Below are 26,266 nucleotides of genomic sequence, written 5' to 3'. Positions count from 1 at the left end.
CAAACTATTCTGCCTTCTTGGATGCCTTGGTCCTAAGCCTCATCATCAAGTACACAGTGGCGTAAGAGCTCAAGGCGAAAATGACGCAAATTCCAATATCGCGCCAGCCATAATAGTAGTGTTTGATATTTAAAGTGCCCAAGTAGTCTTGTCCGGTGGTGTATTCGCAAACCTTGCAGTCCGAGGTGGCGGATGGGTTAACAAGATTGGCAGTAGAACCAGCGGTGCTGTTGAGATAGTCGGTAAGATATGATTGACAAGTTTGGCCACTAGGCGGATCAAACAAAGCAAACTCTTTCTCGGCGCAATTGACGTCCACGCCCCAAATGGCGAAGGTGAGAAGAGAGCCACTGATATAGGTGAATGGGTTGAGGTAGTAAATCCAGTACCGCCAGAAGGCTGTAATCTCAGAGTAAGGGACAAGCATGCCACAGAAAGCGACGAGGAAACCAAGGATGAGAGGATTTGCTAAGGCTGCGAATGTTGCGTTGGGCGCGTAAGCAGCGATGAATTGGCCCATGCCGGTATAAATGAACTCATATATCCAAATGATGAAGAAGTCTGCGCCAGCACGAGACGAGTCACTTGGAAAACCAACAGTCCAGTAGTAGCACACGTAATAGAGAACTGCACAAATGCATAGATATGGGAATTCCGAGACGATCAGCCCAGTGACAAATGCGACCCACGAGTACATACGGCTTTTCTTCTCGCGAGCGTCATATATTTCACGACGGGCAATGAAAAGAGGTTGTAGCTGACTGATAACACCGGGAGAAATGAAAATGACATTGTAAATGGCGAAAAGACGAAGCTGTAGATCGCCTATAGTATCTCCAATTTTCCAAAAAGTAAATCCATTGAATAGACCTAGAATGATGTGGAGAATCAATTTATTGTTCACGTAGCCGGTGTTCCTGAACATCGCAACATTCATTCGTTGGGTCACGATTTTGATCTGCGTCATAAGAGGTGTTGCGAATTCATTTTGATCGTTGTCAAAACCTGGCGGCTTAGAAGCTGCATCAGATACAATTTGATCGAGATGAGAAACCATGTATTGATGCTGTGGTGACTCCAGCCACTTCTGATGCCATTCGACACCAGGTAAGATATTGCCAGAAACAACATCAATCATATACTCAGCCGGGTTAGTTCCTGGAGGACACGGTGCTCCAAGGTTACCGAAATATTCTTTAATACAGGAACCGTCCTGGCCAATATCGCCAAGATACACCATTTTACCACCCTTCGCGAGAAGAAGTAGTTTATCGAACTGCGAGAAAAGCTGCGCAGAGGGCTGGTGAATTGTTACTAACACGGCCTGGCCGTGATCAGCAAGTTTTCGTAGGAATCGAACAGTATTAAATGCAGCCTGGCCGTCAAGACCAGAAGTGGGCTCGTCAAGGAAAATCAAGATCTTGGGCTTTGAAACTAGTTCGACTCCGATAGTGACTCTTTTCCTCTGCTCAATGCTAAGTCCTGCGCCGACTTGACCAATCAGAGTGTCCACAATATCATGAAGTTCTAGGAGGTTGATAATAACGTCGACATACGCAAGCTTCTCTTCTCTAGAATACTCTTTTGGTTGTCTGAGGAGGGCAGAAAACTCAAGAGCTTCTCTGACTGTAGCATACGGTTCATGTACATCAAGTTGTTCACAGTATCCAGAAGACCTCTGGAACGAGAGAGGGAGTGGGCGACCGTCGACAAGGATACTACCATGAATTGTGCCGTCAGTTTTCCGTTGAGCAAGGACATCCAGCAAGGTAGTTTTTCCAGCACCACTAGAGCCCATAAGAGCAGTAAGTGATCCTGGTTCAACCCAACCATAAACCTTGTCAAGTAGGACTCGATCTCCAGTAGGAGTTTTCACGGTATAAGTCAAATCTTTCCATGTGAAAATCGATGAGTTACGTTGCAGGTCCCTATTGCCTTCATCTTTTTCGTTAGGTGATGTTGATTCGATCGCGCCCTGGTCCATAGCTTGTAACTCTCTCTCTTTGGCTCTCGCATGATGTTGTTTCATCCTTTCGTAAGGGATAAGCATCGAGGGACCAGATTCCGAGCTATCGCTCCATGTCATAGTAGCAGTAACCGTGACGAAGACATTAAACGCCCAGAATGCCCAGTAAAATCCAAAGTTTCGCCAGATATGAGTATGCGAATAACTCATAGCATCGAGATACTGATCGCCGGTGACGAATGTTGCACCTAGAACAGCGCCAGAAACGCCAGTACACGCCTGGAGGCTAGAATCGGTATAGCCATCACCTGACGGGATCAAATTGCTGCCGATGCATTGAATGATCTTGCCATGGAATTCATTAGCAGCAAGTGCTTCGAATGCATAGGCGATTGGGTTAACATAGAAGATCCAACCAAACCACATATGCATTTGTGGTCGCTCAATCATGTATCCTGCATATACGATAAGGGCTGTGATGAGGAAACCGGAGACCTTAGAGGCACCGTCAAATGTCGAAAAGACAGCTCCAATTCCACGGAACATAGCCACCATACATATCGTACAACCGAAGAGATGGACCCAATAAGTAAAGAAGGCTCCAGCAGTCATCGTAAGTCCTGTCATGAAGTACAGAATCAATGAGAAATAGGAGATCTGAAGGAGATAAATCGGGATATCAAGAACAATCTGTGAGATGCAGAAGGCGACAGGGTGGAAGAATGCGAAGTGTTTTTGCTTCACAAGCACTGGACGACCATTGAACGATGCGACAACTTCAGCAAGAGGTGTCAAGATGCCGTTATAGATAATAGCGAAGAACATGGAACCGGACTTAATAAAGAGACCAGGGCTGTCCGAGGAGGCATTATAGAAAAGAGAAGCAGAACAAAGCGCTTGAATAAGTGTTGAAACTTGTTGAATCAAAAAGGTGGCTTTGTCGCCCTTAATGATCTGATACTGGCGAACGATACATGCCAGAACTTGATGGTAAAGACCAACAGTGAATATGGTTTTTCTGCCGAGGAACTTCTGCTTCTCCATGGTGACAGTTTCTTGGAACGCTGCAGTACGCTCTATAGCTGTTTTCGGATACTCCTCCTCCTCTTGACACATCTGTTGGAAAATGGGAGTGACTTCGTACGCTGAGCGAATATCGCGGGCTGTGCGAGGAAAAGAGCTTTCATAGCCGGGTGTGATCTCGCGTTCAGTAGGCACTGTGACACCGGTACAGTAATCTGCCACATTTGCTCCTTCACGGCAAGTAAACCCATTCGCTTCAAGGAATGGTCTTGCTTCAGACATAGGGCCATAGTAAATTTCTTCACCTTCATCCAGGACCAGGACCTTCCAAAATTATTCGAGTTAGTTTTATTTCATAACTCCATCTCATAAAGTGTGAGAAAGACTTACCTTATCAAACAAGTCATAGATTCCATTTCCGGCCTGGTAAAGGGTAACAATGGTGGCTAATCCCAAAATATCGGTAAGGGTTCGAATGAGTTTTGCCCAGTCAAGTGCCGAGCTTGCGTCTAAACCACGCGTGCTGTTATCCCAACAGAAAACTGACCCTCGAGTGGCCATACATTCAATGATAGAAACACGCTTCCTCTCACCTCCAGAGACTCCACGGACATACTCGTTACCAACCTTCGTGTTGGCGGTGTGTGTAATTCCTAAAGACCGAAGGAGAAAGTCCTTAAAGTCTTCACGATATTCTTTGGCGGTAGGTAAATCGGTTGGCCTGTTAAACGGAACTTTGTTCTTTGTTGCGAAATCCATCGTGTCGCCAACAGATAGGGTAGGGAAGAAAATCTCCTCTTCGGTATTCATCACGATCTGGCCTCTGTATGCTTCGGCTTCTTTATGGTCCATTGTTCCAAAGCGAACATCCCCTTCAACATCATAGGCACCGCGGCGGTTCGCTAGAAGCTTCAATAAAGTGGTACATCCAGAACCAGGACGTCCCAGAACCAAAAGCATCTCTCCAGGCTTCACGCAACCATGACTGTTTTTAAGAATCTGCTTCTGGGCAGGCTTATGGCGGAAAGCTCGAAACTGGTGCAAAAAATCGAGTTGGGAGATAGCGTTATGATTGATGGCCGAGTCAGCTTCAGGAACCGAAACAGTAAGATTCCTCCAGCTAACACCTAATTCACGACTCTTTAGTCCAGCGGAGAGCTCTCTATCTTTCAATTGCTTGACGTCTGCGCCAAACGCCCAATCTCCAAGTTCCGGGTCGTTGCCACTAAGCTTGTCGATGGAAACCTTTTCGGTGAAGTTCTTAAAGGGGGTCTCAACATTCTGGGAGCCGTTTTCGAACGTTTCGACGATAGTTGCACCACTTCCATTCAGCCTAGGCTGGTTGTATGGGGTGTTTGCCTCCATGGTTGGCGATGTAGAGTCAAGCCAGAGGAAGTAGACTCCTTTGTACAAATTTCAAAACATGAGAAATTCGCCATTATAAATAACTGAATGGAACCCCTAAGCAGAGAAAAATCGGATATACTGCTAGTTCTAATATGATTATATCCGAAGTAATGTGGATCTTGATATTTGACAAGTTCCGTGTCACGTGAGACGGAAGTAATGCTGCACTGACCTCGAGAAGTGTTCGGGTGCGCTCTTGGAACTGCTAGAATGTGAAGCCATAACTAGGTCACCTGAGGAGTTGAATTAAACTGACTTGTTAAATCTATCTCGAAAAATGGAAGATTGATAGCCCCTGATAGATTATGTAGCTGTTATTAAATTTAGACCCGAATCTTAATCTATGAGCTGTTCGGAAATCTATACCTATTATAAAATAGCGCTGATTTAAGTTTTGCTTAGTGTTCGGAGGAAAGTTCTTCTGTATCCACTTATATTCATGGATGTATCTGATTTCGAGATTAGCCTATCAAGATATCAATGATTATATCCGAAGTAATGTGGATCTACACTTGATACGGAACTTAATTGGCGCTATTCTATAATAGGTATAGAATTCCGGACAGCTCGTAGGTCCAGAATCGGTCTAGATTTAATCATAATCTATCAGGGGCTATCGATCTTCTATTTTTCGACGAAGATCTGCAGGACAACTCGACCCTACACGCTCTGTTTGTCTTCAAGGCCCTCATCTTCCGCGGCGTCCCTATCAAGCAACGCCCGAAGCTCAGCTATGACACTAAGAACTTTGTGTGCGTGCACCCTCTTCAACTTGCGTACAGTGACCAACAAGGACCTTGTGGGTGAGCCCGCGCTGGAGGGCGTGCACAGTGATGGAGTCGATTTCACTATGACAACCTTCCTGGGTAGCGAGAACATGACCAGCGACAGTGCTGTAACTTTTTTGCATGATATGCGCGCGAAGAACGCCCTACGCTGGGATGAAGTCAACCCCGTGCACACCATGGGCAGTTACCAACACCGGGACTTCTTGGACACATTGCTCTTCGTCGACCACGAGAGGAAACACAGCCTGTCTCCCGTCCACGCTGTTGATCCTGCTTGGCCTGCCACCCGAGACATGCTCATTTTCTTTACGCGTAAGCCAGTGGTCGAGGGTCACATCTCGCACCCCTATGATTCGCTGAACTCTCACCACTCCCTATGCGGGTGGAGTTGGTGTAGGTGGGTCTCTACGTCATATACTAAAAGAATTTTCTCTTTTCTTTACCCAAAATGCTCATGTCTTTTCATTTGTTTCTGTGGCTGATCGTCTATATTTCTCGGCTTCTGTCGCTCGCTTGGCGATATTCGAATATCTTAACTGAGAACGGTGAGCTCCAACGAACCACTACTCAACACCGTAGACAAACCACCAAGTGTAGTGGTCTCTACAGTACTGAATATTGTGGTTGTTGTGAAGTCTGATTTTTCATTGATGAAAGAACTAGCTACTTATAGTACATGGGCGCCCCTCTGCTCTGAACGAATGTCAACATTCGTCCGAGACAGAAGAGACGGTGAAGACGGGACATTACTGTCGCGGATGCACATCGCTCAAGGGTGTCGTTTGCGATGAATGCATATCGTTCAAGGATGCCGTGATATACTAATCCAGTTCCGGAGTCGCTGTCTCGGCAGAAGCTTTTTCGGCCGAAATACTTTCCGTCTGTTGATGGCCTTGTTTCTCGGCTGTCGCAACAGCTTCGGAATAAGAAAAAACAAGAAAAAAAACAAAGGTCTGCAACAGTGCATATGTGTGAAGGACAAATACTAATCTTGAATGCAGAACTAGTGATGCCGACAAACTGTCTTCATTAAGCTTGAAGAGAAGAGAGAGACTAGCTATGGACATGTGGCAATATAAGGGATGCGGGTGCGGGAGGCACGTGACGAGCATAAGTGGCACAGGCATGAATGCTAAAGCAGGCACCAGCCTGTTACAATATGCACGCCAAGAGAAAGTGGCGTTTGTCGGGCGGTTGCTTAAATAGCAAAAAGGAGATCCGGGGTGTCAACGAGTTCGTGTAGATTACGACCTAAACAGAATACACTAGGTAACATTAGTAATCAAGAGCGACTCTATATGGATCCTTGGGAGTGGCAGTGCCCAGGACCTTTCCAAGCTCTATCTCAGCGAAGAACCCCTTGAAGAATCCTTCGCTGCGACACCAGCTACTACCTCTGCGTTCTTGTATACCAGCGGAACGACAGGCAAATCCAAGCCATGTATACTCTCCCACGAATACTTCATTATTCAGGCCACACTCTTGATGGAAAGCTGCAAGCTCCGGACAGAGGATGTGCTCTACTGTCCATTCCTATTATTCCATGTAGATGCAACTGCACTCACCGTTATTCCCACTATTCTCCTTGGTGCCACCACCGCTCTGTCTCCCAGATTTACGGCAAGTCGATTCTGGGACGAGATCCGGGAGACCAAGACAACAGTGTATGATTTCATGGGGGCGACTCTGGCCTTGATCTACAAGCAGCCCCCGAGCCCACGAGATCGGGAGCATCGAGTTCGGCTCGCCTAGGGCTTTCTAATTCTAGCGTTTGCTGAAGATTACGAGCGGCGATTCGGTCATCCACTTCGTACCTTGTATGGTAGTGTGGAGGCTAGCATCCCCATTGTGCAAGAAGGCCCTCTTGTTCCAGGATCCTGTGGCATCTTGCGCCCAGGGTACCAACTCCGCATCGCCGACCAGGAAGACGAGTCACTGCCTCCTAATACTCCGGGTCAGTTGTTGCTGCGCAGTGAAAACCCCAATGCCTTCTTCCAGGGCTATTTTAATGACCCAGCAAATACGGTCAAGGCGTATGCCAATATGTGGTTGCACACAGGTGACATCGCGAAGGTGGATGAACGCGGCAATGTCTACTTTATTGGCCGTATCAAAGACATTATTCGACGGCGAGGGGAAAATATCAATCCTTCAGAAGTGGAAGAGGAGCTTCTGCAGCATCCCGAAGTCGTCATTGTCGCTGGGTTTGCGATTCCTAGCGAGCTGGGAGCGGGAACTGAAGATGATCTGAAGGTCGTGGTGAAGCTACGCAATGAGAGCACAATTGATGAGCACGCCTTATGGCAATGGTCGCAGAAGTATATGGCACGGCAACAGGTACCCACGGTGATTGAGATCGTGGAAGAACTGAAACAAACGCCAACTGGGAAAATCGAGAAAGGCTCGCTGACGACAGAGGGCGGAAAGAGGTTTACAACGCGTCCCGCAAGACTCTAGAAGGCTTTTTCACGAGATAGCACGGCATCACGGTCATTGAGCATAATTGAACTTCAATTTTGGTAAAACATCTAACTAAACCAGCAGAATATCCACTCTAAGATCTCTCACCACATCTCTCCAGTCTGAAGTAATACGCCCCTTATCTATCGTGCTTTCTAAGTGCGCATTTTCTCTCTGCCAAACCTCCTCGATGATCCGTTTAACGGGAAGCCTGTTTCCGAGCCCAAAGTGAATAGATCGCTGAAGTCACTCCCGCGCCGAAGCCATATTCTCTTCTGTGTAAGCTTCGACCGCAGCAATGAAAGCTGGCCACAACGAGAAGTTCCCGCTACTCTGGGCGCAGAATGCGGAAATATTTTGAAATGTCAACGACACATATGTCGCGACACGCTTCGGCGGGGCGTCCATCAGCGATCGGTACAAGTAGATATAAGTGGTGTAGATAAATTCGTTGAGCTGGTAGCGTGCTAGATTCTGTACATGAGGAGCGGGCTGATCAGGCTCGGTGGAAAGAGCCAAGTCGATGTCTGGGTGGAAGGGTGGGCCGTCATTGGCCTGTGCCTGGAGAAGCCCTAGACAGGTCAGGACGTGGGAAACAGCGCGGTCGGCATCAAACTGGGTGCTGGCCGGTGGGTCTGATCGCATCTGCTGGCTGACGGTGGCGATGGCTGAAATACATTCGAGAAGGGATTTCTGGGCCCCAATTGTGAAACCGAACTATGGAGTGGATGAGATAGAGGCGCCAAATGCAAGTTCGGCACTGACTGGCGAAGGAGGAAGAGCGTCTACTGGAGTTGAGTTGTCTGGGGAAATGCGATCCGTTACATGTGGAAGACCGAGCATCAGCGCCAAAGGAGAGTGGGTGCTGTCCGTCGAAGTAGTGCTGCTGATAATCCCCACAATCAGCAAGCTCTGGATAGAGAAGCATGCGAATCGGGACTGGTTCCAGAGTTCATTGCTGTTGGAGTTGAGGAGAAAGGCCCACGCTCCCTGTAGGTGGTGCTTCCACTTTCTGGATTGGCCACTGTAGACCTAAAGATAAAAAGTAAGTCTATCTCTATCTCTATTCAAGTGGGTGAGGTAGTTCTTACTTCTGCCATCATCAGGGTCATGATTGCCGCCAAGATGGGCCCAGGATCCTTGTCCGCAGATGTCTGGATACCCATTATTGACGTGTTGGATGGAAGTATTATAGTGCCTCGCGGCCAAGCGCATCATATTTGCGGTGCCGCCGCCTAGATGGGCTAAATTAAAGGCGGCATGGTACAGGGCTCGTTCTCCGGGCACGGAGTATTTCAGTGACACCGAGGGATAGTACAGCTTCCAGGGGTTCCAGGGGTGCTCAAAGGGCATCATGACCGACGCCACATAATTGACGTAGTGATGAAAGAGGAACCTGTCCTCGCTGTTAGCGTGCCTCGCGTGAGTACCACCGTTGGCCAAGACTAGGTTGACTGTTGACGCTAACGAGGTGGGCGGCATCGCTGGTAATACTAGAAATGGGTTGTGGTCGACCACTGCGGGATACGGGCGCTTGTTCGCCTCGAATTCGTCGCATTGTGCGATCAAGATATCTAGCACGTCGGAGTCGAGAGGGGCACAATTCTCCCATGTCCGTTCTGTTTCGGAGTGAGCCGAGGCTTACGATGAGTGGCAGACTCAGAGGTCACATACCACAGTACATGTATCGCCGGCCGGTGGATCGATAGGATTGATTTCCATTCAGCTAGATGAGGCGCGTACTGGAACTATCACACTGCAGCCCTAGTCGTTGACACGCCGAGCACGGCAAAGCTTCGTCGCACTTCACCTTGCGTTCTCGACAGCGCCAACATCCCTGTTGCTTAATTAGATAGTTCCGACAGGGATTGCCGACACACTCACCGTAAACTCTCTCCGGCGTCGCGGGGCACGGATGGTCTTCATGGTCAAAGGAAGGAAGGCATGTCATGGCGAGGGATTGGGGGGTCGATCAACTCGGTGACTACTACAGGCGGCACCAGGTATCTCTACGGTCGCGTCAGGTAACCGGGTTTTTAGCGCAGTCTTAGCGCCACCAGGTAACTTATAAAAAGGTTTAGCGTGTGAGTGGAAAAATAAACAAAAATGAAAAAACACGAAAAGTGGGCTTTTTCCTAGAGAAGCAGCAAGCTAGTCTCTGTTTTGTCTTCTGTCTGGTTACCTTTCGGTAGCTTATCCGTGGCTATCTATTGATACGGGGAACGCTCGTAGGCAGTGCAGTCAAAATGCACAGGTCGATTCAGCTAGGACTTAGGTGTCGGAACTGCACTAACAGTAGGGGAATGGGACTCCGTAACAGAATGTCCCGGAAATGAAGGTAGATGTAAACAGTGGTCTAACTATGGGACGAAGTCCCATCTATTCCTCGCCAACGATACTGCCGCCGCTACTCTGACCGCTCACTACACCGCCTTCCCAACCCATAATACTAAGGGGGTACTCCTTCCCACTACACTATTTAGCAGCACTTAATAATCCCCTAAAATCAGAATGGTAAATGGTATTCTGTTACCTTATTCATGATAGCGGCGGTGTTCGTAGGTTGAGCCGTTGCTAATTCCCGGAAGAAGGATAATATCGCGGATCACCATATGGTGTACCCTCTATCTAAGGATTCTAGTTCATATAGGGTGTCTAGGAAGTGAATCGGAGGGATCTCGATGCACTATTACTTCTACGTTGATACGTGGAGTAATTATGCGGTAAGATATGTTGCTCATTCTAGGTTAATCGGATATGCCATTCACTTCCCGAGTCCATTCACTGCAGTAAACCAGATTCCATTGGTTCCAACAATGATTCTCTAAGAGAATTCTATATTCTTTGAAATCAAGTATTAGAGATAGAAAGGAGCCCCCAAAAGTCAGAACCACTTCCTGACTCGGTAAGAAATTCTTCAAAATTATGGAATGAATCTACGGTCAGCGCCAGGTCCATAAAATCTGAGAAGTCATCGGTTCTTTCGTGAATTGCTGAACTTGAATTAGCCCATCTGTTCAATTGCCCTCTTAACTGGTCTCCGTCTTGGCTTGTAGATGGCTGGTTAGCAGCAGCGCTTGGAGTTTGCGCCATACTGCTGGAGACCCCGAGCCCGGACCAGAGACCATTGATGAGGACGTCTGCCTTGGCTACTAGATCACGGGCCACGCTAGCCGCGCTCCTTGAGACGGCGACATTATTGCTCCCAAATATTTCAAAGGCAGCGACGGCCTTGTCTACCGCCTTACGGGCCGTGGGTGTGGACGGACCGATGGGGTAAGCCAACAGGAAGCCAATCATGGTCACGGTAGCATTCCACTGCCACTGGAACGCCTCATGCCAGCCATTTAATAGGTCTGTCTCGCTGAGCACCTGGTGCATCATACAGGTGTGGGCGATGGCATGGTTGATACAAGCGGATGCATGGGCATCAGCCATAGGGATGCCAACGTCATACTTGCTCGAAAACGTGATGAATACCCGATAAAAGTTCATACAAAGGGTGTGGTAAACAAGCTCAAGACAGATGCGCTGTCGCTGGAGCCATATAGGAGCATGCTGGTCTATTTCTAGTGATGAACGATCGGTCGAGAATGGTCTACCCCCGTCTCTACGTTTGGTCTTGATCCCCTCCGGGACTGCATTAAGCCATCCCTGAAGGGCACCCATATATGAGATAAGCGCTTTAGCACAGTCCTCAAGAGTGTTTGGGTCTTCGTATGGTCTGCTGAGTCCACGCGAACGCAGGATTTCCTCATAGTCGTCGTAGACGGCTTCGTATATCTGGCGGGCTACCGAGACGAGTTTTTGGCACTCTACCGTGTACGTGAGCCACGTAACATCAGTACCATAGTTTCCTAGAATCGAGCCACTAGAAACGGCGATTTCCTGATCTTCCGATGGCAGGGAGCATGTCACATCTATGGTCTGGAAAGAAAAGCTACGGCCTAGCTTCATGCACGTCTTCGACTCTACTGTAGATAGCACCCACCAGACCCGTCTTCGCAGTTCTCTCTCTGCTGGAGGCAGGCTGAGCGGGGGGTCGAGATGGAGGCCTAAGATTTGAGCTGTCCTGACGGCCAACGCCAGGGTGCTGTGAGCCATGTTCTGAAACGATGCGCAGCAGAGATACACGACAGTATAGATGTGGCACTGGAGCGCTGTGATGGATGGACTCTCGAGGTCGGTAGCTAAAAGAGCCTGCGCTCTTCGATAAAACCAGCGGCCTGCAATGGTGGAGTCGTTTCGGTCTATCTCGGGCCCGGATGGGATAGATCCACTCGGCAGCAAAGCGCAGCCATACTGCATGCATAGGGCGAGGATGATGTCGACCAGCGCGGATGGCTTCCGTATACGTGCCTCGGTGTCATCCCAGAGGCTTTGGTAGTGTGCCCTCAAGTCTCTCTCGTCCACAATGGGCATTGTGCAGTAGTAGAACTGCCAAAAGAGCCCTAGGAAATACTCCTCTTGCGTTCTAGAGAGAAAAACCTGGTCAGAGGCTGGGTAGCGCCTAGGTGGAAGGTCCTCGCCGCCGCCTAGTACCACGACATCAGGGGTTTCTGGAGCGGAAAATGACTTGCTTGCTGAATGCGGCTGCAACTGCTGGTCGAAGTAAGGTTGTTGAAGCTCCTCGACGAGACACACATTGACCCGATTGAGAAAATAAAACGAGGACGACGGGCCGTAGTACGAGCTCCGTTGCGACCGAGCAGTCCTACAGTAGACTCCTTCCCACCTCCTCTTTTCAAAACGTTTATGATAGGCCGCAACACCTGTAGCATTCTTGATTACATTGTTATGATCGAGTGTTGTGCTTAAGGGCCCGGAGGAAGCACAGGTCGTAGCGTCCGAGATATTCTCGTTTGATTCTGTGAGAGGGCCACGCCCATGGCCTGCGCCGGTCTCGAGGTCCTTTATTTGCAGCCTTAGCTTTTCAATCTGTCTATAAGATTACCGAGTCAACAAAAGATTCCCCGGCGCACGTCAAAAACAACGACAGCTACCTTAATGCGTGGGGCAGTGACCGTATCTCCGCAGTGTTTTTCTTTCTACATTGACCGCCCCGCTGCTGGCAGTTTTTACACGGAGAGTAGGCATCGCATTTGATGCGGTGCAAGCGACACCAATCACATGCCCTAGACACTTGTTTCCGTTTGGGTTGCGCATTCCCGCGTGATAACACCGGGGCTGTTGTGCGTTCGTCGTCCTGCTCGGAAGGACCAGAAGACACGCCGATGAATGAGCCAAACATGCTCGCTGATTGAAAATTTGATTTCTGCTTAATGTGAGGATGTAGGAAGCGAATCTTACAGATTCTACCATCTACCATCGATCTCCTTCAGTCCGGCGACGTTGTACTCCTGAACTCCGGGAATCGAAAGAGGATTCGGAATGTCCATCTTTGTACTAGTAAGTGAGCTTTGACATGTTGATTGGTCAGATCCCACACAGAGCTGCTCCACTATCTCCGAAAGGAGTTTCTGGAAGAAGTTCCGGAGTTTCGGCACCAACGACTCATTATAAGAAAAAGAGAAAGGGAGAGGTACAGAGATGGTCAAGCATATAAATCGCGTCATTCCACTTGAAAGATGAAAATCCCACTTCCGAAGAAGTTAGTTTAGACAGAGTGTAACTCGAACACAGTAGCGAAATGCCTTCAATCGCGGATATAGAAGACCATTCTGGTATCGACACGACTATCGAGAGTCCGATGTCGCAGCAAGATACAGCATTTAAAGAAGCCATCGGTGAGCTCTCCAGCAACGAGAGCTTGCACAATCCTGAAAGGACGATCAGGGGCTTCCGCTGGTTTCTAGTCTGCATCGCCATCTTCTCCGCCAACCTCCTCTACGGACTAGACACCACTATCTCGGCTGACATCCAGGGGACTGTTTCAAAAGCCTTTAACAATGTGACGCAGCTGGGGTGGTTAGGTATTGGGTTTACCCTCGGCTCGACTGTGGCCATTTTGCCGCTGGGCAAGGCGTATGGTATCTTCGACACGAAATGGCTGTATATCGGCTGCTTGACCATGTTCGCCGCTGGTAGTGCTCTATGTGGCGCGGCACCCAGCATGAATGCCTTGATCATCGGACGTGTATGGGCTGGTGTAGGGGGTGCTGGCATGTATCTTGGGTATAAGCCCTCTTACTTTCTTTCACTATTATTTCGGATCTCCTTCGGTTTGGCAAGTATGCTGACGGATATAACTATTCAGAACGCTTAACCTTGTTACTATCACAAGCACCTCTCGGGAAGCAGCATTCTACGTTGGATTGATAGGCTTTGTCTATGGCGGAGGTTGTATTCTGGGGCCGATTGTTGGCGGTCTCTTCGCAGACAGCGGCGCTACATGGCGATGGGTACGACTCTCCCTGATTCCCTATTCCTTCTTGGACCAGAATCTTGCTGTGTTAAAATTCACTACATAGGCTTTTTACTTGAATCTCGTCATATTTGCTGTCACCTTACCAATCTACCTAATCGTGCTCCCTTCCTTCCCTCGTGAGGCTGACCGCAACTTTATCCAGAAACTGAAAGAGCTCGACTGGGCCGGCATCATCCTCACGGCGGGTATGTATTTATGCTTTGTCCTCGCATTCACCTTTGGAGGCGCTATCTGGGCCTGGAACGATAGCCGTGTGATAGCCCTAATTGTGCTCTTTGGTGTCGTTACCGCTTGCTTTGTCACGTCGCAGCATCTAGCATTCTTGACCACTAAGAAGAACAGATTGTTTCCGTGTGACTTTCTACGCAACCCGCAGCTTGTTCTGCTCTACATCTGCATGGCATGCGGTGGTGCGGCGTTGTTCGTCGCCATCTATTATATTCCGCTCTATTTCCTGTTCGTGTACGGCGACAGTGGCGTGCAGGCTGCAGTGCGCTTGCTCCCGTTTGTCTGTGTATACGTCTGCTCCATACTGACGTGTGGTTATGTGATGCCTCGCGTGGGTTACCACATAGTATGGTACCTTGTCAGCGCCATTTTTCTGATTTGTGGAGGTACCGCTATGTATACTATTAGGGCAGACACCTCTCCTGCCCACGTGTATGGCTTCTCTGTGCTGGTTGGTCTGGGCCTTATAGTCAGTCAGGCCAGCTACTCTGTCGCTGCTTCGAAGGTGGACGCCGATCGAAGCGCCGAGGTCATTCAGTTCTTCAATATCTCACAGGGCCAGAGTCAACTGCTGGGACTGGTCATTGCGAGCTCAATCTACCAGAGCACTGCATTTGACGGCATGAAATCTGCGCTGGCTGGTCTGGGGTTCTCGGACAGCGAGATTCAGACAGCCATTGCCGGCGCACAGAGTGCCATTCTTGAACAAATCAGCCCAGAGCTCCGTGCCAAGTGCATACAGATCATCGTCAGGTCAATCGGGTATGACTGGTTGCTGGTTGTAGTGGCCGGTGCGCTACAACTGATATGTGCACTCTTCTTGACTAAAAAGCGCTTCTAAACTTTGAGAAGGAATTGCGGAGCGACTCTGAAGCTGGAATATAGTTCTAAATGGGGCTTGGTCTCTATCTTTGCGGGTCTCCTTACCACTCCCCTCTCTGCTCTCTATTCTGCCCGTCTTACTATTGCAGGTATAACCTGCTAACACCATGATACTAAGATTCAAGCATCATGGAACGAATTTATATAATGTTAAGAGCTTTACAGACCTACAGGATAAAGGGCTTAGATAAAAATTGCCAACAGAACTGGAGAAAAACAGGCTCAGATTACTTGCTTTCTCGGTATACTGAAGCTCAAAATCAACACTCGACTATTATTGTAGCTAATGGAAAAGGTGCCCTTATATACTACCACGGAATATATGTTCTGGTCTTGGCTCTCAAACTATGTTATTAGCTGATGCGCATTTCTCTCTACGTCAATCAGGATCTCAGGAACTATTTCCAGCTTGAGTTCCAGCTTCAGTGCTGGCTCTAGTGCCAAAAATATCATCAAGAGTAGCTATAGCTATAGCTTCAGCTTCATTATAGCAGCTACAGGAGTGCTTCTTCTATGGCCAAAGCACTGAAACTAGAGGATTGAATCATGGTTGGGGCAGCTATTATCATCGTGCACTCATATTTACTATCACTACTTCCAACAAATAAAAGATGAATGCCTTTTTCAAAGGATAATATCGAAGAACAAGTATCCCTTCTTGTAATCTATATGCCTATCATCCGATAGCATATTCAATCATTTACTGAAGTATGGGACATTCATCCAATTTGAAAGCAAAGAAACCGGCCAAACAGTATTCCGGGGAATCTAATTTCAGAAGTGATTTCGGAAGGAATAGTTAAGGTTGGAATATAGATTTCTTATGATTACATTTAGTCTAGTTTAAAACATTTCATCATCTATTTAAATAGATAGCCTAAATCCTAATTTCCTTCTCTACTAAGTATGTAAGGGTTAGAGTCAAATACGGTTGGGCTACCGTAAGCAAGAGAAGAACTAGTGTGAGAAGGCTACCAGAAGACAGATGTGTGTGGTATCCCATAGGGCTTAATCCCACTAGGGTAATTAGGAACAAGAACAACTCTTGAAGTCCTTTAAGAGTCCTAAGACCTCAGGGAATTAAGTACATCAGGAAGTGGCAAACCTCTAACTAACTCACTCGGGGAATCTCTGTTCCCTCAGTGATCGCCGGTGCCTCTGGAGATTGGTATTCGCTACCATCTCGAGGCCGATCCTTGGTCGGCTCACAGACTCAGCTAATCCCTGACAGCTAGTCAAGCCAACTTGTGTAGGGAGTCCATTCCCCTTCTCAGCTTTCTGGCAGCTCCCAATCTAGTTCTTTGTTATATCTCACGCCGTTACAAAGTAGTTCAACTCTCAATCCAACTCTCAATCCAACTCTTAATATGGCATTAAGAGAGATAAACCCAGATCTACTAACTATTCTCCTTACTTTGGTACAAGTTTCAGTATTAGCTTCAGTATAAGCTATTCTTACTAAGTCTACAGCTCCATCTACAGCTTCAATCACTACTACGTCTACAACTTTATCACTGTTGGTACAATGGGAGTTGAGGTATCCGTTCTGATTGGACTGATACTCTCACTCCTAATTGGACCGACCAGCCCCAAGTGGGGCAGAGGAGTCTCTTTTAGTTCAGGAATAGATAGACTGGAATGGGACACACTTTACAACTCCAGGAACACGTACGTACAAGCATACCTACTGTGTTCAACGAGCGAGTGTCGCTCCCGACAATCACTACTCCATCTATAGCTTCAATAGCTTCTACAATTCCTGCACAATCAAATAGCAATACTCGATTTAGTGAGTCAAGTCGTGCTGCTCAAAGTATTCGGAGGCGTTATTTAGGTTTACCTAGTACACCTCCTCGTCCACAGTCACATCTACAAGAGTCAATTTTACCAATTACACATTGTCAACTCCATGTGCAGCTTTACATTTGGGAAGGGGAGAAAATATCAGACGTCTTAATATATCTGCTTCTCCAACTTTTCCTCTACTAATGAATATCTCTGATATTCCCTACTTCATCAATCATAAGCCACTTAGAACAGGATGCTTCCCTTATGATATATTACAGCAGGCTAGATATCAAAGGCGACTTCGGGATAAATCTCTACTCACTAAAAGCGTCAACGAAGTTGGGCGAGGAAGTGGGAGACATCTTATTCTTGATCTTCTTGTTGAAATGGATCGCTTTATGCACCAGCCCATTAAAGAGCTCTGTCAACAGCTAAAAATGGATAAAAATATGTATCAATTACATGTTCTCATCTCACGTTTTAGTAGCCTAACACCATCCAATCCATCTCCAAGGATATCTCCAGTACCATCTCCAGTGCCATCTTCAGTGCTATCTCCAGTGCCATCTCCAATGCCATCTCTAATAGTATCCACTACTAAAAGGGGGCGGCCAAGCACACGACAAAGCCAACGAGTTCGGAGAAAACGGGAATGATATAGCTGCTTTAGTCAATACATTTTACTTGTTATTTTACTTCCTTATTCTATTTACTTCATTATTTTAGTATTAATAGTATTTGAAGTTTGATTTAGTCGATTTGGGGCTATCCACTAGTAATATAGAGTGATATGTGATACGGGTATTCAAAGATTCTGCCAGGTGTAAGATATGTATTCTGTTTTCAGTTTTATGGGGTATTTCGCGGTGGCATTTACTAACCTCCGTAATTATGTTACAAGGTGACACGATTTGAAAATTGGGTCCGGAATCTGATCGTCATTTGAGTTTCCGGAGTACATAGGGTGGGCCAACCCTAAGGTACGCAGTGTAAAGGCAGGGTTTGTTTCAACTTTACTCAAACGTTCAAGGTGCAGGTCTGATTCGATGGCTCACATGGCAGCGGGCGCGCTCCCTTATTCCATAGTGGGGCCATTAGATAAAATATCACCTGTCCACTACTCCGTAGCCTCGACTCCTCATTTCTAATTTACCTACCCCCACTTATCAACTTGGCTGCGCACGCTTGATTCTTCGAAATATATTTTCTTTTGTTTGAATCAAGACAATTGTGGTTCCAATCTGTAGGCAGAAACATCTGCTTATCCAAAATTCTGATGTCGGAAGCTGTTCAGAAAGTCGAGAATTATTCGTCGCCGTCTTCTACCAGATCCAGAGGCTTATGCAAGACACGAACTCGATACTCGAATAATCCTTTTGAGAGAGGCTTTCGGACTGGATGTGCAAATATGACCAGTAGTCAAATAGCAGAGGTGAAGGAAGACTTTGATCTATCGAAAGAAGACATTCGTCTCTTAAAAAGCTCAGAATGGGCGGAACAAATGCGACCACTCTGTCAGTGGGAAGCAATAATCAAGGTTGGATTCATTTATATTTGAAAAGGAGCAGGAGCTAATGATTACGTAGGAGCACGGAATATATCATGAGTATTGCAAAATTTCTGCCCAGGAGTCTGGAGATCTCTGCCAAGATCTATTGCGCCAATTTTTTGAAAAAGAGGCTCCTGAATTACTAGACACTCACAAACTATACGAAGAGTGCATGGAATCGGGTGACTGGGGAAGGTGGAGTGCCAGTGGCCGAAAATGTCAATTATAAAGGCTAGCAGTAATTTCTACCGTATTCAACATATCTTTACCAGCCACTTGATAGGAAGCCATTTCTAACCTATAAACAACATTTTCGACGGCTTAATAATGATATCTCTTATTAGGCAGGCCAGCCTATTGCGAAGACTGAGTTTCTAAGGGTAATTCACCCTGTGCGAGGGAAAACCTTTAACCAAAAAATCATTTAGGACTCTTTTAAAGGGCGCAGTATTTATCCTGTGGATAGTAAAAACGTCTTAAGTAAGCTCCCTAATCAGTAGGATGCGATATCTGACCTTACTAAATGCCCTGAAGACCTGACACCATCTTCGCCACCATCGTCTAGTATTGAAAACACTCCTCCAAAAATCACGAAAACGCTTTAGAAGAACCAGCAGAAGCTACTTAAGCATATGGATCTCCTTATACCAAAGCTACAGCGTGGTCTTATATGTCTTTACCACCATTCCCAACTACTCCAGGAAAAGCTTAAATTTTGTAAAGATATAGTTGAGCATATTCGTGTTGCGAAAGAATCACTCCACCGCCCAAAAACTAAATGTCGGTTCACAGGGATCTTGATGCACTATTACTACTACGTTGATACGTGGAGTAAGTGTGCGGTAAGAGTGTGTTCATTTTAGGTCCCCGCGATGGAATTGGATATGCCCCAATTCCACTAGTTCTATTCACTTCCCGAGTCCATTCGCTGCAGTAAACCAGATTCCATTGGTTCTAACACTAAATGACAGCTTAAAGGGCTTCAGGATACTGGTATAATATATATAAGTGATGTAAATCGCGTAATTGCAACTAGAAAAGCGAAAGGAGGTGCGGTAAAAGAGAGGAAGCGGGAAAAATATTATGAAAAAAGATATGGTCATGAGCCACCACAACAGGATCAGGAAGAGGTTGAGATGGAAATAGAGGAGGAAAAAATAGAAGATACATCAAGAGGACCTGACCATCGTTCATTAATGGCGGCGATAGATAGAGATATACTCTATTTTGAACGGATGCGGCGTCAATATAGAGAATTGGCAGTTTGCCGCTGCGGTTGGTACACGCACTCCTTGTTGCCTGAAATTTATGGTGTCATTACTAAAATGATGACAAATTGGACACTGCCAAGAAATGTTGCTCCCGGCTGACGTCGATCGGTTCATCTATTTCTCCTCTCCTTCAAACTCCGTCAACCTTCAGTCTAGTCCATCTTTTTTGTTCTCTTTACTGCCACATCGCTTCCATTCTCGCCGCCTTGCGTCCGGACCTGCCATCTTTTCTCCTCACCAGGGAAAGGCACGTACTTGCCACCGGGCCGCTGAGTTTGGAGCGCGGTCTGCTGTTCAGAGTGCATGCTTGTGCACTAAATTCGAGGCTTCAAAAGCTGCCCACTCCCCTATCGTCGTTTTCCAATCAGAGTCAGGGCTGCTCGACGTCGACGCAAAGCCCGGGTGGGCGGGTCACCCATTTATTGGGGGTTCCGATTTATTGTCTACAAAAATGTCGGTCTCGAAAACGGCTTGGTTCTTAACCAAGTCCGCTTTTGTTTGTGCTTCAGGCTCGGATATTGGTTGTGAATGTCGCGTTCGTATCGCTTGCGATACAGAGCATGGCAGGGGCTCTCTGTCAATTCGATACGAAGCGGAGCTCGCAGGTCTTCCTAACAGGCGTCCATTGACTTTCCTTGTTCGTCCGCAGAACCTTGATTCATTTATACTAACACTGGAAAGTAACGAAAGTTTGATTCGACCCGATCATCTTAGGTTCATTCCATCTACGTCGGTTACCAACACTGCTGATATCTTGACTTTGACCCTCGCTCTCAAAGAACCTGGCGCCGTCTTATGTCCCAAAGAGCTCACGGTCTTACGCTCAATAAAGCCTAATGATAGCAACTTCCAAGCATTTTTCGAAATATGTCGGAGCACCACCATTCGTATCCACTTTGCCAAAGCACAATTCGGGTTTGGCAATCCTGGTCGTAGGAATGAAGTGGTGCAATTGCAGCTTTTTGTTGATAGTTTGAAAAATGGACTCCAAGCGGAAAACATAGATATGAATCGTCAAGACCGCGGTAGGGGTGTACAAGAAGGAACATGGCGTTTGTTTGATATATCGATCGTTTCCCCCTCCGATTTTCTTTCTGGTCTTCCTCAATACCCAAATCAAGTTGAGTCACTCGGCCCTTCACGCAAGAGGATTCGACAAGGTAAAGAAACTGTATCATCCCGTTGTACCTCTTCTCAACTCATATATCTTCACTTACAGCCAGTCCCTCAAATGAACCTCATGTGAAGAGATCTTTTTCCTCCACGACACCGCCGCCATACTCCCCTACCGAAGCTAACACCCCGACTCCTGGCACAATCTCAACCTTCACAGACGATTCAAAGTCTCATGACATACAGAAAACTGATTTCACCCGCCCACCTCCCTATCGATATGCCAGCCCACCTTCTGTCACGACAGATTCAAAGCGTCATACAGACCCACAGGTCTTGCTTCTTGCTAGTATGCTCAGCGCGGTGCCAGGGCATGTCCTCCAACATGCTTTGATGCTGTCTGGACACGAGAAGTTATTGCATCCATCGCTGGTTCATAGCCGTGGTGCCTTTTCGAAAAGCACACTCGTTATCAATAAATCTGCAGTCCAAAACATGCCCATCGCCGACAAACAAGAAACTTGGCTCGAAACATTCATCGATGCCCGATTTAAACTATGCGCCGATACACGCCTCGCCCCGCTTGTAAAAGAGCTGTTTGCATCAGCAGTGGACACTCGACTCAAGGAATCTGTCGATGCTGCCTTGCCATCGCATATCAAGGAGGCTCTCGACAAGGCTCTCGACGATGCTATGGTCGAGCATCAGAACCAGCTGTATTCGGACTGCAGAGAAGCCGAGGTCGGAATTCGTGAAATGGTTGATGACGCTTCTCTCGAGATTAAGATGGCACTTGAAGACAGTCTCAAAGAAATTGAAGCTCTCGCTGAAGATCATCTTCGTAAAATGGCTGAAGAATCTGAGACGCTTCTAGGCAAAGCCGACACAGCCGAAAATGAGCTCGATTACTTAAGATCCCGTTTTATAAAGCTTGCTGAGTCCATTCTTCATCGGCATGAACTATATAGTCAGAAGATAGAGACGGAACAATCGAGATGCAGATCTGTTTGAATCATGCAGTAATGATTTAGGGCCATTATCTTTCAGTATAATAAGTGCTAGTAATATCACCCTATCCTTACCTTATTCTCTATAACACGTTGATAGCCGATGATATTCTATTAGGCAAAAAATGACGAAAATCTATACTTTAATATTTGGTTTTATTGTAAGGGTGTCTGACAGATAAAGGATAGATAAGATGAAGCTAAGAAGGTATGTTGTATTCAAGACTGATTCTTAAGGAATCAGGAGTAGATTCGAAGGAGATGCGGGTTTTAAATAGTTGAGGAATGATTAAGTAATTCCTGTACATCGGAAGTACTATGATAATTATTCCCTCCTCTATCAGACATATTCAAATGGTTTTTTTCGCCAAAAATCCAAACCCATACTCAACCAAAAACCCATTTGTTTGCCAAGCCCTATAATTCATGTGACGTATTTCCTATTTTTGGATTAGTGTTTTACTATTTAAGACTAGTAATTCCTATTTAGGATTAGCTTAAGACATAAGCCAGGGGTGCAGGCATCCAAAACCCAAACCCAACCCATTTGACCCATTTGAACATGTCTAGAGGATTTCATTAGATAAAGATATGTAGTTTCCACCTAGGTTTGTGGATTTAGCAAAGCAGTCATAACAGCTGTTCCCTAGGATAGGAGCTATAGTATCATAGTACAGGTTCAGGTGTGCTATGGAATGGAGTAACTGTTGCGACAGCCGAGAAACAAGGCCATCAACAGACGAAAAGTATTTCGGCCGAAAAAGCTTCTGCCAAGACAGTGACTCTGGAACTAGATTAGTATATCACGGTATCCTTGACCGATATGCATTCATCGCAAACGACACCCTTGAGCGATGTGCATTCGCGACAGTAATATCCCGTCTTCACCGTCTCTTCTGTCTCGGACGAATGTTGACATTCGTCCAGGGCAGAGGGGCACCCATGTACTATAAGTAGCTAGTTCTTTCATCAATGAAAAAGCAGACTTCACAACAATCGCAATATTCAGTATCGTAGCATCCACTACACCCAGTGGATTTTCTACGGTGTTGAGTAGCGGTTCGTTGGAGCTCACTGTTCTCAGTGACGAGCGACAGTAACTATATAGCGTACAGTGATATTCAATAGGCTATCTGTAAATAGACAGTGAAACTAGCAGGCAGGTTCAGTGACAGGACATAGCTCAAAGAGCTACGTTCGGACAGTTCCAGTATTTACATGAGGTTGTGGGTCACATGCTGCGGCACGGACCGCGCTACCGCTCTTATACTAAGCCCTTCTACTTGGGATTTTATTCGTGATATGATTTCGAGCAAGTCACTGACCACATACTACATTGTTGATACTATCAGATATAGCCTATATTCTATCAGAATCATTTATCGTAATCTGTGGCAATTTAGGGACACCAGAGCCACTCCTACCCGTGTAGGCTGTTTAACAGCGTACAAAGGAATAGGGTATGGGGGAATGAGACTTCCCTTGGAACGATACGAGGCCTTATCACGGTAACATGGAAGCACTTGATGGTTCTGGGTGAGAGAACTTATGACTTACCGAGGAATCCTGGGGTACTCTCAACATTTTTAGGATTATAATCCGGCGTGCGCCGAAGTACTTGGAGCAAAGTCTACAATTGCTTCTAAAGCTGATTCAATCAAACATTCTGTCTCTGTTGGTGTATACAGCCAAACACGAAAACCCTAAAGCCAGATGGACTAAATATTGGTCAATCTCGCTGAAATGTCGCCTGTGACAAATTTGACGGAGGCCGGTAGGGCAATGGCACATGGATTACCATCGCCTGGCCGAGGTCGGAAGTCAGTGCTGGACTCCCTGTCGGGGTGGTTAAATATTATTGTTTCCAGGCTGAGAATGTTTTCGGCGACATCTCTAATGTATGCCGCTTTATTAAAGTCATGCATAACGTTCAACGAGGGCTTTCGCTTTTCAGCAACCCATACAGTCTCCAGGCATAGCGTGCTACTTTGGTCCCCAGATTCATTAGGCTTGTCACAGTTTCATCAATTATGAGGGCATTAGAGACATAAGTCGCGATCAGGGAGAAGTTCATATGCAGGTATGACCAACCTGCTGCTTCAACGAGGTTATCAAGCTTCGTAAAGATCGTAAGATATGATTTGTGGACAGAAATTAATTCCGTCGTCTTTCCCGATCTATTATCAGTAGCTCTACACCCGTGAGCCTCGGCTGACATCACTCACTATCTTTCAACAACTCAAACACTGAAAAATGAAAAATAGTCTCTACTGAGCTTTGCCCAAAGTTTTAGGCCAAGTATCGATGCTCACATCGACATTTGGAAGTTCACTCATAAAAGCACCACATTTGACCGAAATTCCCAAAGGGCTTACCTTTTTCCCATTTTCCGTCGTGTGGTCAAGAAGTTTTTCTGGTAGGACAATCTGTTTGATATGCTGATACTTCTTGCCAAAGAGCTTAGAAAGCCGCACAGTGGTATCAGCACTCTTTGCTCCAAGTGAAGTTATCTCCTCATCAATCAAATCCCCCCTGCTAAACCATAATTTTTCTTCGCAAGCATTGTACTCTGGGATCCACGCTTTTGAGATTTTATCGAACTCCGTTCGTTGGGCGAAAATGACGCAATACCTGAAATATTGAAAAGAGATGTCAGCCAATGGATGGGGCTCTAGCTTTTACTCTGTGATGGGAGATTTTACCAATCTCCTTCAACTCCTGGCCACCCTCCGAGGTTGGGCGTGAGGTAGACACCTGCTCCAAGTTGCTGGCCACCTCTTGGTTGTGACCAGACGAGTGTTTTGGCTTCGGTGTAGATTGCAGCTTGGGCCTAGTACTCACTTGGTCAATAAGATGCCCTACGTGAATGGAGGCCAGAAGTTTAATGAAAGTTCTTACCTTGCTTACGGTTCGGTAGCCGATGATAATATTCTGTGTTGGTGTAGCTGTTGAAAGACCAATAAGAACTGCTAGAAGCAGAGATTTCCATGTGACCATCATGCTTCCTAACAAATGAAGAGAGACGTATGGACGCCGAGGTGCAGTTTTACCGAGATAAATATAGAATAAAGAGTATCGGAAAAAATTCATTACACTCAAGTTCTTTCTAGGTTTTATAACGTTCAGCACTGGGGCCGGTGGGCTATCTTCGGCGCTAACTTGGTCTGTAGCAATACGTATATTCCTTCAGACCTACTACACCCAATTGGGAAGAAGAGGATATTGAAAGAGATTCTAAGGCTTCTCTAGTGGGGAAAAAACCGTAACACCCGGGCACCAATATAGTCATGCGCGGGTTATAGGGATCCCATTTATATCCATGCATAGTTGAACTTGGTGGCCTTCTTAGATCTTAGATGGGGCAGAACCTAGTATAATCTCGAGGTGATATGGATCTCCAAGGTAAAGGAGAGTATTTCAGCACAAACATCAGAATTAGATACATTCTGGAAAGCGCCGGATCAAACTACTATGTATGGTCGGTCTATGACCAAGATGACATTTAAACAGGTTAGGGGCTAAAGGAATGTTAACTACGTAGGACTAGCTTTAAAGGCCTTTAGGAATATGTTAGCTAAATTGGTAGCATAGGTAAATTTAAGCTGTGTTCTAGAAAAGGAATGCACAGGTGGAGTTAGCTCAAGTCTTGGACCGATTCATGGTGGGGGCCAACTTTGCAAGGCTTGAAGGTGAATGCTCATCACAGATACTGGCAGAATAATTGGAAAGTGATCTTACTAAGACTCAGAGTTCTTCTATCGTACTATATTATTCCTCATTACGACCCAAGTGGATCACGTGAAACTACATCCTTCCATTCTTCGAATCCGCCTGAGCATTTATAATCAGCCACTCTCCACAAATCGTCTCCAAAATCCTATGATCTTGGTGAAACAATCAGATCATCATGGAGATCCTAGAAGGGGACCATGACACAACCAAAGTCTCAATCTTTTGCAATAATATATGGTGGTGGGACTCTGACAAAGAAAGTCAAATCACTTTCTGTGAAAATGGCACGGGCCGTGTGAGTTTGGTTCAAATTTCACTTCAGTGCCTGTTCGTCACTAACGAAGTAGCAGCTAGTCGCCCGTCGTGAATTCTGCCTTTTCATTGTATGCGAGCTTCAGTGGAGATTCATAGATGATCCAAATCACAGCAACGTCGTTGACATCGGAAATTCAAAAGCTGTAGCAGAATTCAAGGTAGAAATCTGCCTATCGAAGAATAGACCATCTAAATTCGGAAATTTCAATCTGAGTGATTGGGAGATAAATGAATATCTACTAACCGACGACGCATTCTTACCCCAAAACTACCTTCTATCCCTCGATAAAGGGACTTTCATCACAGTCGATGATACCGTGAAAGGGAGACGTCATGGAGCTCCAAGATA

The 26,266-nt window shown here is 46.4% G+C and overlaps 9 protein-coding genes across 9 annotated transcripts; 4 read left to right on the top strand and 5 right to left on the bottom strand.

Moving 5' to 3' along the window:
• Positions 1–4: 4 nt before the first annotated feature.
• N7495_009125 (uncharacterized protein) lies at positions 5–4,354 on the bottom strand (the record flags this gene model as incomplete). Its single annotated transcript, XM_057211776.1, has 2 exons — positions 5–3,313; positions 3,380–4,354. 2 exons carry the CDS (start codon positions 4,352–4,354, stop codon positions 5–7), a joined length of 4,284 nt encoding a protein of 1,427 aa, XP_057061319.1.
• A 775-nt stretch (positions 4,355–5,129) lies between these two features.
• N7495_009124 (uncharacterized protein) lies at positions 5,130–5,605 on the top strand (the record flags this gene model as incomplete). The annotated part of the gene is made up of 2 exons (XM_057211775.1): positions 5,130–5,504; positions 5,582–5,605. 2 exons carry the CDS (start codon positions 5,130–5,132, stop codon positions 5,603–5,605), a joined length of 399 nt encoding a protein of 132 aa, XP_057061318.1.
• Positions 5,606–6,669: 1,064 nt separating this feature from the next.
• On the top strand, positions 6,670–7,641 carry N7495_009123 (uncharacterized protein; the record flags this gene model as incomplete). Its single annotated transcript, XM_057211774.1, has 2 exons — positions 6,670–6,921; positions 6,973–7,641. 2 exons carry the CDS (start codon positions 6,670–6,672, stop codon positions 7,639–7,641), a joined length of 921 nt encoding a protein of 306 aa, XP_057061317.1.
• A 249-nt stretch (positions 7,642–7,890) lies between these two features.
• On the bottom strand, positions 7,891–8,810 carry N7495_009122 (transcription factor domain-containing protein; the record flags this gene model as incomplete). Its single annotated transcript, XM_057211773.1, has 3 exons — positions 7,891–8,361; positions 8,410–8,676; positions 8,736–8,810. The coding sequence occupies 3 exons, from the start codon at positions 8,808–8,810 to the stop codon at positions 7,891–7,893; spliced, it is 813 nt and encodes a 270-aa protein (XP_057061316.1).
• A 1,213-nt stretch (positions 8,811–10,023) lies between these two features.
• N7495_009121 (Zn(II)2Cys6 transcription factor) lies at positions 10,024–12,895 on the bottom strand (the record flags this gene model as incomplete). The annotated part of the gene is made up of 3 exons (XM_057211772.1): positions 10,024–10,056; positions 10,585–12,568; positions 12,648–12,895. 3 exons carry the CDS (start codon positions 12,893–12,895, stop codon positions 10,024–10,026), a joined length of 2,265 nt encoding a protein of 754 aa, XP_057061315.1.
• A 399-nt stretch (positions 12,896–13,294) lies between these two features.
• N7495_009120 (uncharacterized protein) lies at positions 13,295–15,101 on the top strand (the record flags this gene model as incomplete). Its single annotated transcript, XM_057211771.1, has 3 exons — positions 13,295–13,779; positions 13,862–14,006; positions 14,076–15,101. 3 exons carry the CDS (start codon positions 13,295–13,297, stop codon positions 15,099–15,101), a joined length of 1,656 nt encoding a protein of 551 aa, XP_057061314.1.
• Positions 15,102–17,244: 2,143 nt separating this feature from the next.
• N7495_009119 (uncharacterized protein) lies at positions 17,245–17,509 on the bottom strand (the record flags this gene model as incomplete). The annotated part of the gene is made up of 2 exons (XM_057211770.1): positions 17,245–17,361; positions 17,426–17,509. 2 exons carry the CDS (start codon positions 17,507–17,509, stop codon positions 17,245–17,247), a joined length of 201 nt encoding a protein of 66 aa, XP_057061313.1.
• A 3,849-nt stretch (positions 17,510–21,358) lies between these two features.
• On the top strand, positions 21,359–21,874 carry N7495_009118 (uncharacterized protein; the record flags this gene model as incomplete). Its single annotated transcript, XM_057211769.1, has 1 exon — positions 21,359–21,874. The coding sequence occupies one exon, from the start codon at positions 21,359–21,361 to the stop codon at positions 21,872–21,874; it is 516 nt and encodes a 171-aa protein (XP_057061312.1).
• Positions 21,875–24,137: 2,263 nt separating this feature from the next.
• N7495_009117 (uncharacterized protein) lies at positions 24,138–24,870 on the bottom strand (the record flags this gene model as incomplete). The annotated part of the gene is made up of 3 exons (XM_057211768.1): positions 24,138–24,501; positions 24,573–24,700; positions 24,778–24,870. 3 exons carry the CDS (start codon positions 24,868–24,870, stop codon positions 24,138–24,140), a joined length of 585 nt encoding a protein of 194 aa, XP_057061311.1.
• Positions 24,871–26,266: the final 1,396 nt, after the last annotated feature.

Source organism: Penicillium taxi, assembly GCF_028828555.1.
Source record: "Penicillium taxi strain IBT 34144 chromosome Unknown utg000005l_segment0_segment0, whole genome shotgun sequence".
Lineage (NCBI taxonomy): Eukaryota > Fungi > Ascomycota > Eurotiomycetes > Eurotiales > Aspergillaceae > Penicillium > Penicillium taxi.
This window is presented reverse-complemented; position numbering and strand designations above follow the sequence as displayed.